General features: G+C 47.5%; 1 protein-coding gene across 1 annotated transcript; it reads right to left on the bottom strand.

Annotated features, from left to right (window-relative positions):
* Positions 1–1,973: 1,973 nt before the first annotated feature.
* LOC119100512 (sodium-coupled monocarboxylate transporter 2-like) lies at positions 1,974–15,150 on the bottom strand. The gene is made up of 6 exons (XM_037223600.1): positions 14,949–15,150; positions 14,127–14,274; positions 7,129–7,258; positions 5,904–6,080; positions 3,405–3,459; positions 1,974–2,137 (listed from the first exon to the last, which is right to left on the bottom strand). Exons 1-6 carry the CDS (start codon positions 15,148–15,150, stop codon positions 1,974–1,976), a joined length of 876 nt encoding a protein of 291 aa, XP_037079495.1.
* Between the last annotated feature and the right edge of the window lie 657 nt (positions 15,151–15,807).

Here is a 15,807-nt window from a genome sequence, read left to right as displayed (position 1 = left end):
GCCCCCTTTTTTATACAGCGCGTTGACATTTTAATAGGCTCGTCTGCGCGAGTCTTCGTTATCACGCGCTCGGCTGGGGGCTAAATTGAGCTCCCGCAGGTTTTTCCAGAATGGTTTCCAAACGGCGCAGCATAGCCACGCCAAATTTTGCATAGCTATGAAAAATTAAATAGCGGATTATTTGGCAACAAAAATTGTGATGTACCTTGTAAGGTCGCTGACCGATGACAGGTCAAAATCAGGCCATGGTTTCAGCGAAGTCAATTTCTAGGCAATCGTTCATTCTTATGCAATAACGGAGTGTTAGACGAAGCCACACATCTCTGAGATGCTTTCTTAGGCAACACAAATGTGGAATGAGCAATTAACGTTGACCTAAGGTCAGGTGTAAAGGTCAGACCAAGGTCAAAACCAACCTGTTTTATTGCTCTATGGCTTGCTTTTTAGGATAGTTGCTGGTGCTTATTTCGAATTTATTGATAGTAAGGAACGCGTTATGCATCTTCCATGGACTTCTTAGAGGTTCTGATGGGTCATTGACCTAAAATGACCGAGGTCAACATGTTGTTTCTAGGAACACATTGTCTAGCGTTATCTTAGTCGGTTATTCTAGTACAAAACTCAGAGCAGTCTCGTATTATTTTCGTCACTATGAGCTTCAAAATGTCAAACAAGGTCACTTATCTCAAATGAGCACGTGAACTTTTGCTTAGAAACAGTCATCTAGGTTCTGCGGACACTTTGAAGACCAATCTGGAATTTTACCTTGTTTGATCTTATTTGACTCGAAGGTCGTGACTTAGTAACTTCAAAATTTAACCTAAGTGAGCTCACGTGCAGGTCAACACACCCTGTGAATTTAATGTCTCTAGCTCTCTTAGTTCTTGAGATATCGGGGGGTGATCAAATTTCCCCCCCTCCCCCGAGCGAAAAGTATCCAGCCGGCCACCCGGGCGCGTTTTAAGCTAAATCAATTTTTTTATCACAATAGCACCAAATATTTTTCTTACAGATCAATGTCGACATTGTTGTTGACAATGAAAATGTTGGCATTGACGCATTGTACTTGGCCTGTACTTGTATTTCATATTACATGTAGTACGAGGAATCGGCTGTGGACGTGATCTCTCTTCAGTGGTCGAGTGAACAGTGATCAGCTAAGACATTTGAATGATATTAACAGCGAGATGGTTAAATATCTACTCAAGGAAAGGCTGGGCAACAGTGCACTATGTTTACTAGCGTTGAAAATATCTTGTTAGGAATCATGGTAAGTAGTTATGGAGGTTTACCATTCGAAGTGACCTGAATCACAGACACTGTTATCTGAATCATTCACGAAGCCGTTATGTCATCACATTTCACGTTGGTAGCCAATGATTACTATTTTCCCTCTGCGTATTTCTAACTGTGTGAAGAAAGCTGCGGTGCTTTAAAATACTTGAGAACGCAGATGCGTATATCTGTCGCCTTTACTGAAACACGTCAGTTGTCTGCTTCCCAATAGCACAATCACTAGCCATTTTGTTTATTCTTACAGCCATGCCGGAACGCCCTCCCATTTCCACCACAGACGCCGGTTTTTGTGCGAACATCGTCGAAGTCCAAGCATTCACACACACACACACATACACACACAGCCAACCACGAGTACCAGCCGCCACTCCCGAAGGCACCACCCTTCCTGTCAAGGCAACCACTGCATGGCGGAGCACATCGTCGGCAGGTGCCCGCACATCGCACGCGGCATTTTTAGCTCCGGCGGGTCTTGCAGGTCGTGGATTCGTTGGTGGGGAATGGCGGAGACGCTGGGTGTACGTGGCCCGCGATTCCCGTAAACCCGCGCGATGCTGGCGCCTCCACGGGGACGGTGCTGCCATCGGCCAGGCTTGTCGCGCTCTGTCGTGGCCGGCCAACTGGCTTTTCTTCGGGTTAGTTGGTGACATCACATGTGATTCAACAACGAAATGATGTCAGTTCGCCTCAGTTTGCTTGTACGTGGGCATGATGAAGATGGGGTTGTCGGCGGCATATCGCGGGTCGGAGGAATCGTCACGTGTGAAGCGGTTGATCCAGTTGAAGAGCTTGTAAGCGAGGGGGTTGACCAGCGATTCGCCCACCTCCCGTCGATTGCATCCTGAGGATTGATGGTGAGTTAGGTACAGAAGTCAGACATTTGTGCTAAAAAGGTGAAAATATGCAAGTCAGGTCAACAGAAAAATGCAGGCTGTGATGTCATCGACGGTTCTCTGCCGATTCTGTGTGTTCGAACCGGACATGCAGCATCGAGTCACCACAAAGAAACATCTGGTTTACAACAGACGCTGCTGCTGTTCTACCCGTTTTAGCGATAGACCACTCGCAATTCGCAAGGTTCCCCATACCTGCGTATTATCATGTATCTGCGTTGCACTCCGAATAATGCATTGCAAGCCAGCCTGAACTTTGATCTTTAGACACTTACACAAAATGAAACCAGATCTATCAAAAGTCGATCACAAACAAATTAAGGAAACGATTTCGGGTAGACGACATTTCGCCGTACAGACCTGTTAGCAGGCTTACGATGGATCCGATGATGACGCACATGAGGCAGCCGATCATGGGATACAGCTGGTACGAGAGGCCGTAAACGTATTGGTGGAGAAAGCTGAAATAAAACCGATGCAAGAAAGATCCATATCTTTTGCGCTTCGGCGCCATTATTTGTTTCTTGTGCACAAGCGTGCACGCACGCATACACGCACGCACGCACGCACGCACGCACGCACACGCATACATATATAGATGTGTGTGTGTGTGCGTGTGCGTGCGTGCGTGCGTGTGTGTGTGCGTGCGTGCGTGCGTGCGTGCGTGCGTGCGTGCGTGCGTGCGTGCGTGCGTGTGTGTGTGTGTGTGTGTGTGTGTGTGTGTGTGTGTGTGTGTGTGTGTGTGTGTGTGTGTGTGTGTGTGTGTGTGTGTGTGTGTGTGTGTGTGTGTGTGTGTGTGTGTGTGTGTGTGTGTGTGTGTGTGTGTGTGTGTGTGTGTGTGTGTGTGTGTGTGTGTGTGTGTGTATGTGTGTGCGCTAACAATGAAAGTCAGCCGGACGCACTTCCAATATTCGATTATAGTAAAAAAAAATTAGAGACGTGCGCTGCGTGATGTAATAAAAGACTCACGATGGGTTACAAAACATAGAAAATATATTATAAAAGTGTCAGATTATTTAAACTTAAATCAACCCATGCTCTCAAGGCGCGGGGAATCTGTGTCAGCACCATACCTTTCATCCTCCTCCACTGCTGGCACTGGACTGGTGTCAATGGGTGGCGGCGTGGTGGACGAGACAAGTGACGTCATGTTGCCGGTGCAGCCGGCGATGGAGGTGGGCAGCGGCTCGGGTCGCTTTCCCGAGCCGTAGGCACCGAACATCGCCCACGTGCTGATGGCGCCAGCGGTCAGCATACCGACCACTGCGCCCTGCCGGAAGGACACGATGCTAGGTCAGCCGAGCCCCAGTCGGCCGTGCGCTCGACCGTCCAGGTCGTCGCATGTTGTGCATGTGAATTGCCCGGTGGATGGAACTCGTATCTTTTTACGTTCGCAGTGTGAGGACGTGACGGTACGTCGGAGACCCGCTCCGCTCGGTGGGATTGGGCGACCTGGGAAAGATGGGTTCGTTTATGTTTTGGAACGGAACGTAAGCAGAGCGCGAAGGTAGCTACAGCAGAAGCACAATATCAGACCGCTGAATTAGTAAAAACAGAGCCGTGAAGTCACGTTTGTGGTGCATTGCAGCCTTGTAAAGTGTTCTGTTCGCACGCCAGATGGTCAGTCATGGCACGAAAACATTGACAATGACGTTTATTTTGCAATATCAAGTGACCGTCAAGGTAAAATGCAACGTCAAAGTACGAGGAACTATATATCACGAAAAAACCACCGGCTGATTTCACATTTTCAGGTATTAGAATATTCACTAGAGAAGGAATTGGGGTCCGCCAACATTACGGAAAGCTTAATTTCACTCTCACTGTCAAATTTTGGCATAAAGGATGGTGAACAATATATCACCAAAAACCTTCCCGCCGATTCTGAATTTTGAAGTAACAAAATAATCAGTGGTGCGTGTGATTAGCGCGATATCAGGCGCTTTCCAACGAGATTGGCGTTTTGTGATATTGCAAAATTTAAATGTAATTTTAAATGTTGCCGTGCCACAGTTTTTCTGGAGCGTTTCAGAGATATTGCATCTTTCCGCTGAAGATGTTGTTAAATAAATCGCAAACTTAAAGGGAGCATTCCATGTTTATATGGGGTTTTCAACGGAAATAGCCATCTTGAAGACCTTTTGGTGCTGTTTACAAATTTAGAAACATTGAAGTGGTCTGATATCTGATTTTCAACCCCGCGGTACTTGAAAAAAATATTTGTAATCAGAAATGGTGCCCAAGCCCCCAAACGTCCCCCAAATACTGCGTTTTACCTGTTCTACATGCTACTTTCAAGTCTTTGGTTTTCTCATGAACGAATGATAACATAAAGTTTCCAAAAAAAGACGAGCAATGTGCAATCTTTTGTATTTGGGTCCTATGTTCTATTGGCACACAAGAAAGCAACTTTGGCTCATTGTTTGTTATTAATAACCTTGTCAAGTATTTACCATCAGTATCATCAAGACTATGGTTGCTTTTAAGTGCACGTCTCATTCATGCATTCTTATGCACATTTTTAGTAGTCCAGTATGTGATTTTTACGCCTGCCGTGGCTGAAAACAATGTTTGTAATCGGCACTGATGCCCGAGTCACCAATACTTAAACCCCCCACCCCCCACTACTAAACCTTTGGTTTCGCTTAGGAATAGATATGCTCTGATTTACATGATTTTTTACTCAACTTTAAGTGAGTCAATTGCTGAATTTGTAGCCTTTCATCCCAGCAGAATTTCTGACCAAAACATTGGGAAAAAACATCGCACATGTCACAGTCCGTCAAGTTTGATGAGCCATTGGTAGCTGTGCCTTTGTTGACACCTGATGCAATTTTCTCAATGCACATTATTGTTTGCCAACAGCATATGGGACCGCGAGTCGCTGAGCCAGCGCTCAGTGATGAGCGTACGCCCGCTGTTGCCAGACTTAACGCTGTTGCCAGATGGGCCGACCAGCTGCAGAAGGATTTATTCGTTTTTACGCTCCGTTCCGCTCCGCTCCCGTCCTGTTCGCCATCTCCATTCTCGGTCGCCGTTTAGCTTCACTCATGCGTCACGTGCGTGAATGACTTGCGCTATTCGAAAGCCGGTCAATAGATAACCCATCTCCGACCCGTATAACAAGCACGATTCAAAAGCACGTTAGTCATAGCTTCGTGTAATGGCATTAGGTCAGGGACATGGTTCCCCACCTTGCCATTGGAAAACGGCACAAATATGCCCAGACAGAAGACGCCCAGAATTGGACCGCTGAGGGCTCCATTAATGGCCAGTGCCGCCTGGAGCACTCCTCCCAGCTGACTGACCATGAAGGCCAAGCCAATAGCCAGACAGCCGTACAATAAACCTGTAACAGAAAACACTCGTATGTGTGCACGTATGTAACAGTGCACGATGCACTCGTACGAAATGACGACAAGGAAACGCTGACTGCTTTCATGTTCGCCATGCCTTACAGTCTTGCATTACCGACGCAGTCTCATTCCAGTTCTTGCCAAGTTCTCGTACAAGTTCATAGTCCGGTGGAGCATTTCATGGGCAGCATTCTGGCAGCATTAGTTGGTTCAAGATGACTTGGTTACGAATAACGTAACCTAACCGTAACCAAATAACGTAACGTAAATAACGTAATAGAATGGTTATGAATCGCGATGCTTCGCAGGCAGTAAATAGGCTCTTACTGATAAGGCGTGTTGTCCACGACTGCCTGACTTCCGACATGTCTTTGAAGAGGCTGATGTTGCTGAGGAAGTCCTGCCAGGTAATGGCTGCTAGCGAGTTGAGGCCGGACGAAATGGTGCTGAGCGCTGCAGACATGATGCAGGCCACAAAGAGGCCGGGTAGGCCTGTGATGTGGGCCATCTGGTCGAGCACGAAGTAGGGCACCAGCTGAAACAACAGAGATATTTTGCGAAGCCTGGCGTGGCAGTTGAACATTTCCCGGCTGTCGGGACGCGTGGGGTTTGATTTGTTAGCAGAGTTTGTGTCAGCCTGCTATGTGGGTTTTCCATTCATATATTAAATAAATATTCGAATTATGCACAGTCTTCCTCACTACTATGCCCGTGTTATGAAGCGTTCCGATACGTCGTGCTCCAATGCGATATTACATGTCTTAGGCGACGTCTCTGCATCACTCCAGCGTTTGGAAGACGAATACAAAAACATAGATATTTAATACATATTAATAATGATAATAATAATAACAATAATAATAATAATAATAATATGATAATAATAATAATAATAATGACGAATATGAGCAACAGAATGAGGGCTTGTTTGAAATCATCGTCGCTCGCTCGCTACGCTTTGACTGAACATGCAAAGCGTGCCGCGGGTCTGTTGTGCAATCTCACGTGGATTGATGCTTTTCCAGGTAAGAATGGGGGCAGGCAAAATGACTTCACCCTTTCGTTATTTTACAGAGCGTATACAAAGTCATATTTTTATTCATATTCACTTGCCTTACCCCACAAATTTCGAACTAAAAATATTTTTTACTTTTGCGTTTTGTCTTGAGTCATAATTCTACGAACTGACACGCTGTCGCAGTGTTGGCACTATTAGGAGATACTGGCCGTTCTGTGAGTCTGTGGCAAGCATCAAATTGTGCAGAATTATTTCAGACTGGAGAGAAACCCATAGAAGAAAGATACATTATAAATCGTTGGAATGAAAATGGGGACTAATAATACAACTTTCTGTCCATTGGATAATTCAAAGGTAATTTTTCAACTGGCCCGGTCCACTTGAGTTCATCTGAACACGTTGACCTATTTATAAGGCACGCACGGTTTTTTCAACAATCTGCAATATGTAACATATGGTGGTTGATAATCGAACTGAATAGGTCCGACTACGCGTCACGTGCGAGCCTGAGCTGCGCGTTCAAATGTGTCAGAAGGTGCTGTTGGGGTCACTGTACCGCCCGCACCTGATCCTTCTTCTCAATGAGACCCATCTTGAGCGGGTCGCAGTCGGCGTACGTGGCGAAGATGGCCAGGCCGGTCAGGCATGCCAGCGTCTTGTACAGGATAGTGGCCGGAGCATTAAGGAGGCACGCTCTGCGACAGATGACCAGCATGTCGGAGTTCTTCGACATTTGAACAAGTAGAGGTGACAGTACTGGACAAGAATCCCAACCCATTTGCATCATTTATTTCGTTAGTGATATGAATTTGTTTCTTAAAACTATCGGAAGCAATCGTCAACGTCTCAAATAGTCGCAAACTTTTTTCTAAAACTACCACCACCCCATCCAATACCGCTGCGCATGGCCTGCTCTAGAAAATTACTCAGTGCCGTAAAGCACCGAATACATATTATTCCGGCTGGGAACCTTATGTGCAAAACTTTCAAAGACAATCGCAATTTGTTTCCATGTCCGGCAGACATTGACTCACATTCTGGCGGTCCTGAGAGTAGGCAGACTCAGGAACCGCTGTATGGCGCTCTGATTCACACCGAGAGCAGTCGTCCAAAGAAACAGAGTGCCGAAGAACAGGTTCCAGAAGTTGTGTCTGAAAGTGGTGCAATGCACGTTCCCATTATTCACAAAGGTGATGATACCCACGGGCAATTTTGAATGCTTGCCCTATGCAAATTTCTGCAATTATCTGTGGCTTTCTAGCATGGATGGATGCGTTGGGGGACACATCTGGGACACAGGACACAGGACACACAGGGACACAGGGGGACCTGAGCCCGGGAAAGGCACAGGCTGTCCTGTGATCCACCTTGGACGGAGGAGAGGAGGGGGACACGGCACTGACGCATGCCGGCTATGCGTGGGCGATCACACAGTACGCATAGCTTTGCCGGTTGTGGAACCTTCCATTCCTTCTCGTTAACCAAACGTGAACAGCTGCATGCCGGCATTATTTTGACCAACTGGGCACTGTGGTAACGACACTGATGCGTGAGCATCATGGGCAGTACCTTTATGGTGTGCTCTACGAGACAGTCATTACCTTTGCCAAGGGTTGAGGGTAAAGTCAAAAAATGTCATTCTTTGGTGTTCTGCGTTGATATAGAAGATATTCGTGAAGCCTCCGACGTTGATGGCGCCCTGGATGATGATGGCCACCATTCCAGCGGCCATGACGATAGCTTGCAGAACGTCAGTCCAAATCACGGCCTTTAAACCTCCCTGAGAACCAAACACCAGATGATGACCTTCAGACCCTGTGGGACGAGACGCCAAGCTGTAGCCAGCAGACTTCCATAGCAAGAAGCTTTTCGCAGGCAAACAATCGCCACGATTTGTGGTAAGACTGGGGATCCTGTGAGGTCGAGTGGAGGGCTCCCCGGCCCCAGAAAATCAAAAGGCTAAGTGTCTGGTGTGGAGGGACCCTTGGGGAAACCTTGTTCGACCCACACAGATCAAAGGCAAATGCTTAGTGAATGAGAAACGCTTCCAAAGTTTGTTCTTTTTAAGAGGTCAGGCAGTAACAAATTAGTCCAACGAGAGGCCCAGTAGGCCTCGTGTGGCAACTCCAGGCTCTTCTGGCCGTTCATTGGGTCCTTTCTGGCCAGGGAGCGCACATTGATCGCTTAAGGGTCCGTATAGCTAGTTGTAGCCTCTGCCCTTTCAAAGGCATTTCAGAACACGACATCTTTGCACTACGCAGGGCTCTGTTACCTCCCATGGGTTGCATTGTCTGCTTAAGGCCCCTCTGGTCGCTCATAGGCCGTTCTGGCCAGTAGCGCTCTCTTCTCGCTGTTCAGGTGTTTCTCTGATCGCCAAGAGCCCCTTAAATCGCCAATGGGCGCTTCTGATAGCTGAAGAGACCCTTACATGGCTACATAAGTGCTCATCCGGCTACCCAGGGCCCACTGGCCGGTTCATCGATCCGTTTGGTCGCCAGTCATTTAGTTCTGCGCTCACGACTCTGGACACTCGAAAGTCTTACCAGCTGCTTTTGACGCTTTTGGCCGCTCCTATCACTGAGCGACCTTTCTGGCTGCTCGTGGTCATTTCTGGTATCTTGTGTGCCGTTCCCACCCTTCAGGGGCTCTCTGGACGCCCAGTAGTGGAAATAAACGTACAGGGCTCTTTTTACAGTCCCATGCCAGCCGCTCAGGGGCCTGGTAAGCCAGTAATGGGCCCCTCTAGCCACGAAGGAACTCTATCCTCCAGCAGCCGATATACCTCCCTGGTTGCTCAGGGGCCTGGTAAGCCAGTAATGGGCCCCTCTAGCCACGAAGGAACTCTATCCTCCGGCAGCCGATATACCTCCCTGGTTGCTCAGGGCATGGTGGACGCTCAGGGCATGGCTGGAGATCCCGAAGGTGTCGGGGGACCACGTCCCTTGGCCCCGGAAAATCTCATGGACCGTTTGTCTTGAACCTGGCGTCGCTATGTGTCCAATGCAGTGGCCATGGGAGTCCAAAGCGGAGGTACGATAGGTCCAGGTATTCCCTTTTATAGGACTTTTCACAGCTTTCAGGGCTGCGGCGCCCTTCCTGGGGCGCGCGGAGAAAAAGGTCCCAACGGAACGGAGTAAAAACTGCCGAAACAAGGCTTTGTTGTGAAAATGGGACTTGCAGAACCATATTTCCCATTGCTGAAATGCGCAAATGCGACAAAACTGGAACCCTGGACCGATGGATCGCCCAATGGAATCTGGGTACGGTCACACAAATATGTGATGTTGTACGAGCCCCTTGGAAACAGTTATGATACCCACATATTATCCAGTTCTAGTCTGAATATTTCGGACGGAATACTGCTTTTCAAAACAGGTTTGCTGGTTACCACATTCGTACCCCAAATTTCCGGGAACATTCGACTATGAAAAAATATTAGTGATTCGTTGTGTGCCCCGTAGGAGGGGTTAACGGTACCCGTAGACGATCCAGTTTCAGTCTAAATGCTTTTGGTACTTTAAGAGGTGCGAAGGAGGTGCAAAAGCTGCTCAATTTGTTGTGGATGTATAAAGTGACCGCAAACACAAACATGAATTACGATAGGACGGTAAGCGTGTTTAAGCCGATGAAAGGTGGGTACAAGTTGTAAAATTTGGAAACGTGTGTCTGGCTATTGTTGGAACGGCGCCAGGCACTGATGCAAAACGCAAAAAATGCGCACCTTCGGGGCACCAGAATAAGCAACGAAAAACGAGTTGAGCTTCTTCATCAAAAAGGGCGATTAAGTTGGATGAGACAAGCAGTTATTTGGTCCTGGAAAATTGATACATGCACATATCAGGTGATTGTTACAACGGCGACAAATGCTTGAGCCTAAGCCAAAATGTCGCGCACCTGCGGCTGGTCAGAACGTGTAACAGGTTTACAAACGTTACGAGGTCTGCGTGTTAATCTTTCACAAAAAAGTCCATGTCTTTTTAAGAATCGAGATCAATAGATCTGTTTCAAAATACAGCGGTCAAAACCGAGGTGGTCTTAAATCCGGGGGAGGGAAGTGGGTGCTTTTGTGACGAGCTGGGTTCAGTTGGCCCGTTGCCCTGGGATTATGGACGCCCCCCTCCCCCCCCCCTCCACCCCCACACACAAACTTTCCGCGGAAGATTTCAAGCCCTGATATGTAGGCTGTTTTGGAAATACCAAGCACAACTGATGCATAGGCTTTAAGATCCACGTGAAGTAGCGAAGTAATACATAACTAGTTTTCACGGTATGTGCATTTGTGTCAGAATCTTTACATCAAGCTCACGGTGAAACCTTAGGTGGTGTCGTTTACTTGTCATTTAAGACAAAAACAGAAACCATAGATGATAACTTAAGAAAGCAAGGCGCCGCGGTTTCCACATTTGAAATAATAATATACGGTGTCCTATCTAGTCCATGTCTTGTCCCTCGACCCCACCTCCTCCCCTCTTTCCGAAGTAGTCATGAACACTACACGAAAAAGCCGCCATGCAACTCACGAACGCCGTGTACAGTGTGCCGACGACTGCCGTGCCGATGATGCTGGCCTCCAGGGACAGAGTGGTGGTGAAGCTGAGAGCTAGGCTGGGAGCGTAGAGTGCGATGGCCATGTAGAGAGACGTCCGGACGAGGTAGATCAGCACGCACAGGGCTCGCAGAAAATTATTTTCAAACCTGGACAAACCTGGAGGTTATGAGATGGCCTGTGGGGTTAAATCGTGGTAACCTCTCAACGATTTATTTCACGGAGAATATTGATTATGAGAACATTGATGTTGGTGTCTGTCAGCGTTCTACTAGCACCATTTGCTCCTTTCGAGATATATACCACTCAAAGCTTCTGACGTGGTGTCTCCTTGCGAGATATATACCACTCAAAGCTTCTGACGTGGTGTCTCTTTGTATTTTGGAACATGGCTGCTGGCCCTAAGTAACATCACAGGAAACGCAAAGGGTTTGAGATTTTTGGCCAGCAATGTTCTTTGTCACAGTAAACCCAAGGTAATGACTTTTCGATATTTTTGTGCTGCGAATGTAGCCGTAGCCACCACACATAAAGTAGCCCAGTTCCCGTGCCAAGTGAAATGTCGGCGCATTTTAACCCTAGTTGTTACTTTCAGCACCAAAAATTTAGAAGATGGAATTTCCGTTGTGGAAAATTGTCCGAAACAGAAATCCTATGCCTAGCCAGTGCCTATTACGATTCAAGCCAGCAGAGTCAACTGAATCCTTGCCAGCTTTGCCAGCTCGCAAGCGGGCAAGCCCACGGGATCCGCGGGTGCGCCCTTGACCAGCATTACTGCCAACGTGAATCTGAATATGAATGAATGGCGTAGAACATAAAGCTAGGTCAGCTTCAAGTGAAATGAGCACTACTTAGCTGCATAGTTGGATAAGGGTAAAGCCGCACGGAGTCGCATGAAGGATAAAAAGCTACTGATATAAGTGAAAAGCGGGACTATCGCAAATTCAAGACATCAACTATCCCAAAACCAAACGTTTTATCCGAAGAAACCGCGCATTGTACAATGCTGGTCTTCGTGTAGATTTTAAGTTATGCACTGGATGTCTGTTAAAGCAAACCTTGCAATGGAGCAGAAAACTCGACGCCCAGTTGCAGGCAAGACCGCGGAGCTTACTTTTCGGTTAAGCTTTCAAGCCAGGATAACCATCCAACTGAACTATACACTATGGTCACACGACTACAGCTGGTATAAACTCGATGCACTTAACTTAATTATTCACATCTACGCGGCATAAACGTCGCTTAAAGGAAGTGTTTTAACCCTTAACATGCGCTCGGGTGGGGGGTCAAGTTAACCCCCCGAAGGTTTTTCGAGAATGGTTTCCGAAGGGCGTGGATACGCCGCGCCGAATTTTTCAAAAAGCGGATCGTTTGACCGAAAAAAATTAGATGTACCTTGTAAGATCGCTGACCTATAACAGGTAAAAGTCAGGCTATGGTCTCAGCGAAGTCCATTTCTAGGGAATCGTTCAATCTGGTGCAACAACGGAGTGTTAGACGAAGCCATACATCTCTGAGATGCTTTCTTAGGCAACACAATATTAAGTGAGCAAATTACGTTGACCTAAGGTTAGGTTTGAAGGTCAGACCTAGGTCATAACCAACCTGTTTTATTACTCTAGGGCTTGCTGTATGGGAAAGTTTCTGGTGCTGATTTCGAATTTATTGATAGCAGGAACCGCATTATACATCTTCCATGAACTTCTTAGAGGTAAGAATAGGTCATTGACCTAGAGTGACCCAGGTCCACATTTTGCATTTAGAGACATACTGCCTTGCATAGTCTTTGTCGCTTATTCAAATGCAAAACTCGAGCAGTCGTCTATGATTTTCGTCACCATGACCTTAAAAGGTCAAAAAGGTCACTGACCTTAGGTGAGCATGTGACGTTTTGCTTAGAAACAGTTATCTAGGTTCTGGGGCACTTTGGAGACCAACCTGGAATTTGACCATGTTTGACCTTATTTGACCCGAAGGTCATAATCCAGGAACCTGAAATTTGGACCTAAGTGATTTCACGGACAGGTCAACACACCCTGTAAATTTGGTGACTCTAGCTTTCTTAGTTCCCGAGATCTCGGGGGGGGGGCAAATTGACCCTCCCACCCAAGTGAAGGGTATCCAGCCGGCCATTGGGGCGCGTGTTAAAGCACGTTTAAAACATGTACTCTTTTGAAACCTCAGAATCAATTACGTGTAATTATAGCATTGGGTGCTGTCACTGCAACACCGTCAAGACATAATAAAGACATGAATGGTAGTTATTTTCTAGTCCAAATTATGCTCTCAACGCTTTGTAACAGCACTCCGCTCCTTCCCTCCAGTTGCGCGATCGCCACATCACAACCGCCGGGGCAACTATACTGGTGTGAATAAAAGAACGTTTGTGATTGGCCCAGCGGGCGGCACGCGCCCGTTCCCGAAAACCTCATCTTTTGAAGCTTGAATCAGTGCGTCACTTTGAACCATGTGATCTCCTATTCCCAAACCCAAAGTCCGACTCGAAAAGAGCCACTGTGGTAAATGCCAGGGGGAGAAATCAAGGCCACAGTAGAACGTTTCGTTGGATTCGCGAGATAATGGCCTCACGTTCACACGTCTGTTTATCTCAGGAGAGTGTTTCAAGCCTCCGTAACATTTGTTACCTCAGTGTTTAGACGAATAAATGTGTTACAAACTGGTAGCAGAACACAGACGTTGAACAACGCAAGGCAAACTAAATGTATTACTTTCATAGTGGTGAGGACAGAATCCAACGAGATTTCTCCCGCAGTAACGCTGCTTCAGATCGATGCTCCGAACTATTCAGAAGGATTCAGGAAAAATTAGTTTTACTGATTAAATCGTACGTGTCCGATTTCATATTAGGTAAAAAGCACAAAAAGTGGCGCGCTGTACTTAAACCCAGTCTGGAAGAATTAACCAACGTGGCACATGTGTGTGAAATACACAACGGTCAACACTGCATGCTCAACTATCGGTGAGCTGACCTGGCCGACACGGTGGTCACCACTGACCTGAACTCGAGGTATTCGTAGACGGTGGTGATGCTACAACGGTAGAAAATGGGCACGAAGAGCATGGACACAGCCGGTACGAGGACGACGAGGGGCAGCACGGTGATCCAGTACTGCACGCCGTTCATGTACATCTCCGCCGGCGAGCCTGCCCATAGCGCGGCGAGGCTCAGTTAGAACGACATCGCGCCTGCACGTGGGCGGACGCCGATAATCCAGCCTGGCACCGAACGGGCAGGCCCCATTTCCGGTCATGGCCGCTGGGCGCTATGTGAACACCACGGCCGCTGGCCTCCACGGAAAGCCCACGTGACAACGCGCCTAGCGTGCATTGCTAAGTTATGTGGACCCTCTACGCCTAGCGTGTAGGGTCCACATAACGTACGTCCCAGCCGGCAGCGCCACCCACGACTAACGGCAGCGGCAGCGCCGGTGGTGGTGATCTGCAACCCAGAGCCCTGCTTGGTAGTGTTGCGCGCATGCCACTTACAGTCGGAGGTGGCCCTGTAAGGAGTAATGGCGAGCCGCGTTCATCAGACAGCAGGAGAGCTCGAGTAGTGCTTTCGCGAAACGTAACGAAACGACAGCTGAAGAGTTTGCAGCAAGTTTTGAGCGAGCATAGTGAAATATGGGAAAATCATTCTGTCGTTCCAGACCCAACCCCGCTGCAGATGCCTGTGGAGCTGTGAAGTCTGTATGGGTGAGTCTGGCACGTGTGGTTCGCAGAGGATGCTGGAATCGAATACATTGTGGATTCCCTTTCCTTACGTCTTCTGAGCCGTAAGGCAACAGTTGTACCTCTTGTTCTTGGCCCTGCCTTACCCAGAATGAGGATGGCTGATAGAAAGCTGGCCATAGTGGAGACGGCCACCGGTATGATGGACATCTTCCTGCCACCGAGCAGCAGCTCTTCGTTGGTCTGTTTGCCGCGGATGGCATTGTAGACGCCGATGAGCAACGATAAGAGGAGAACACTTCCGAACACGCAGTAGTCGACGATGCCGAAGGTTTGGCGGGTCGCCATGTCGTCCGCCGGGTCTAAAACGACGGAACTAGGTAAAGGCTTCGCATCACAAGATAGATACAAATATGATTGTGTTCTTTTCGTTTTGATGCTGTCAAAGTGACTGGTATTCCCATTCATGTCACTGGCTTCGGAACGGTTGGATGTAGCACGGAAGGCCGGGTACGGCTTTAGCCCTCGAATGACATACGTCGCTCGCTCGTGTCGACGCCACAAATATTCACATGCGTCAGTTTGAAATGCGGATGGGGATGCCAACTCAGTAGATTCAAGATGTCGAACTCTAACGAAATCAGGGTAATCTCGGTAGCAGCCAGATATGCTACTCCAAGAATCTTGGGTTACACTGGCCTGGCTATGCCTTCTTGCTCAAGCTTACAGCGCGTAGCCAGGCCATGTTCTACTGGAGTAAATAAAAGACTCAACTAAAATAACAGCAGGTGACGTTTGTATCTTGATTATATATATATACACATATATATATATATATATATATATATATATATATATATATATATATATATATATATTCTTATTCGCGCTATAATGAAAAGGTTCTGACCAAATTTTGACGCTTGCCTAGGTGCTTAGAGAGCTAAAATTTAAGGCTATTAGGTGCGCAAGCGACGTAAAAACGTCTATTACGACGGTACGCCT

This window comes from Pollicipes pollicipes, unplaced genomic scaffold (genome assembly GCF_011947565.3).
Source record: "Pollicipes pollicipes isolate AB1234 unplaced genomic scaffold, Ppol_2.1 Scaffold_4881;HRSCAF=5763_pilon_pilon_pilon, whole genome shotgun sequence".
Lineage (NCBI taxonomy): Eukaryota > Metazoa > Arthropoda > Thecostraca > Pollicipedomorpha > Pollicipedidae > Pollicipes > Pollicipes pollicipes.
Note: the sequence above shows the minus strand (reverse complement) of the source record. Positions and strands in the feature narration are given on the sequence as shown.

Excerpts from the sequence above, each read along its gene's own strand:
- LOC119100512 (XM_037223600.1), bottom strand. The coding sequence starts at position 15,150 with ATGGCGACCCGCCAAACCTTCGGCATCGTCGACTACTGCGTGTTCGGA. Across the intron at positions 14,275-14,948 it reads ATCAGCCATCCTCATTCTGG|GCTCGCCGGCGGAGATGTAC; the intron begins GTAAGGCAGGGC and ends CGCTATGGGCAG. Across the intron at positions 6,081-7,128 it reads TCATTGAGAAGAAGGATCAG|CTGGTGCCCTACTTCGTGCT; the intron begins GTGCGGGCGGTA and ends CTGTTGTTTCAG.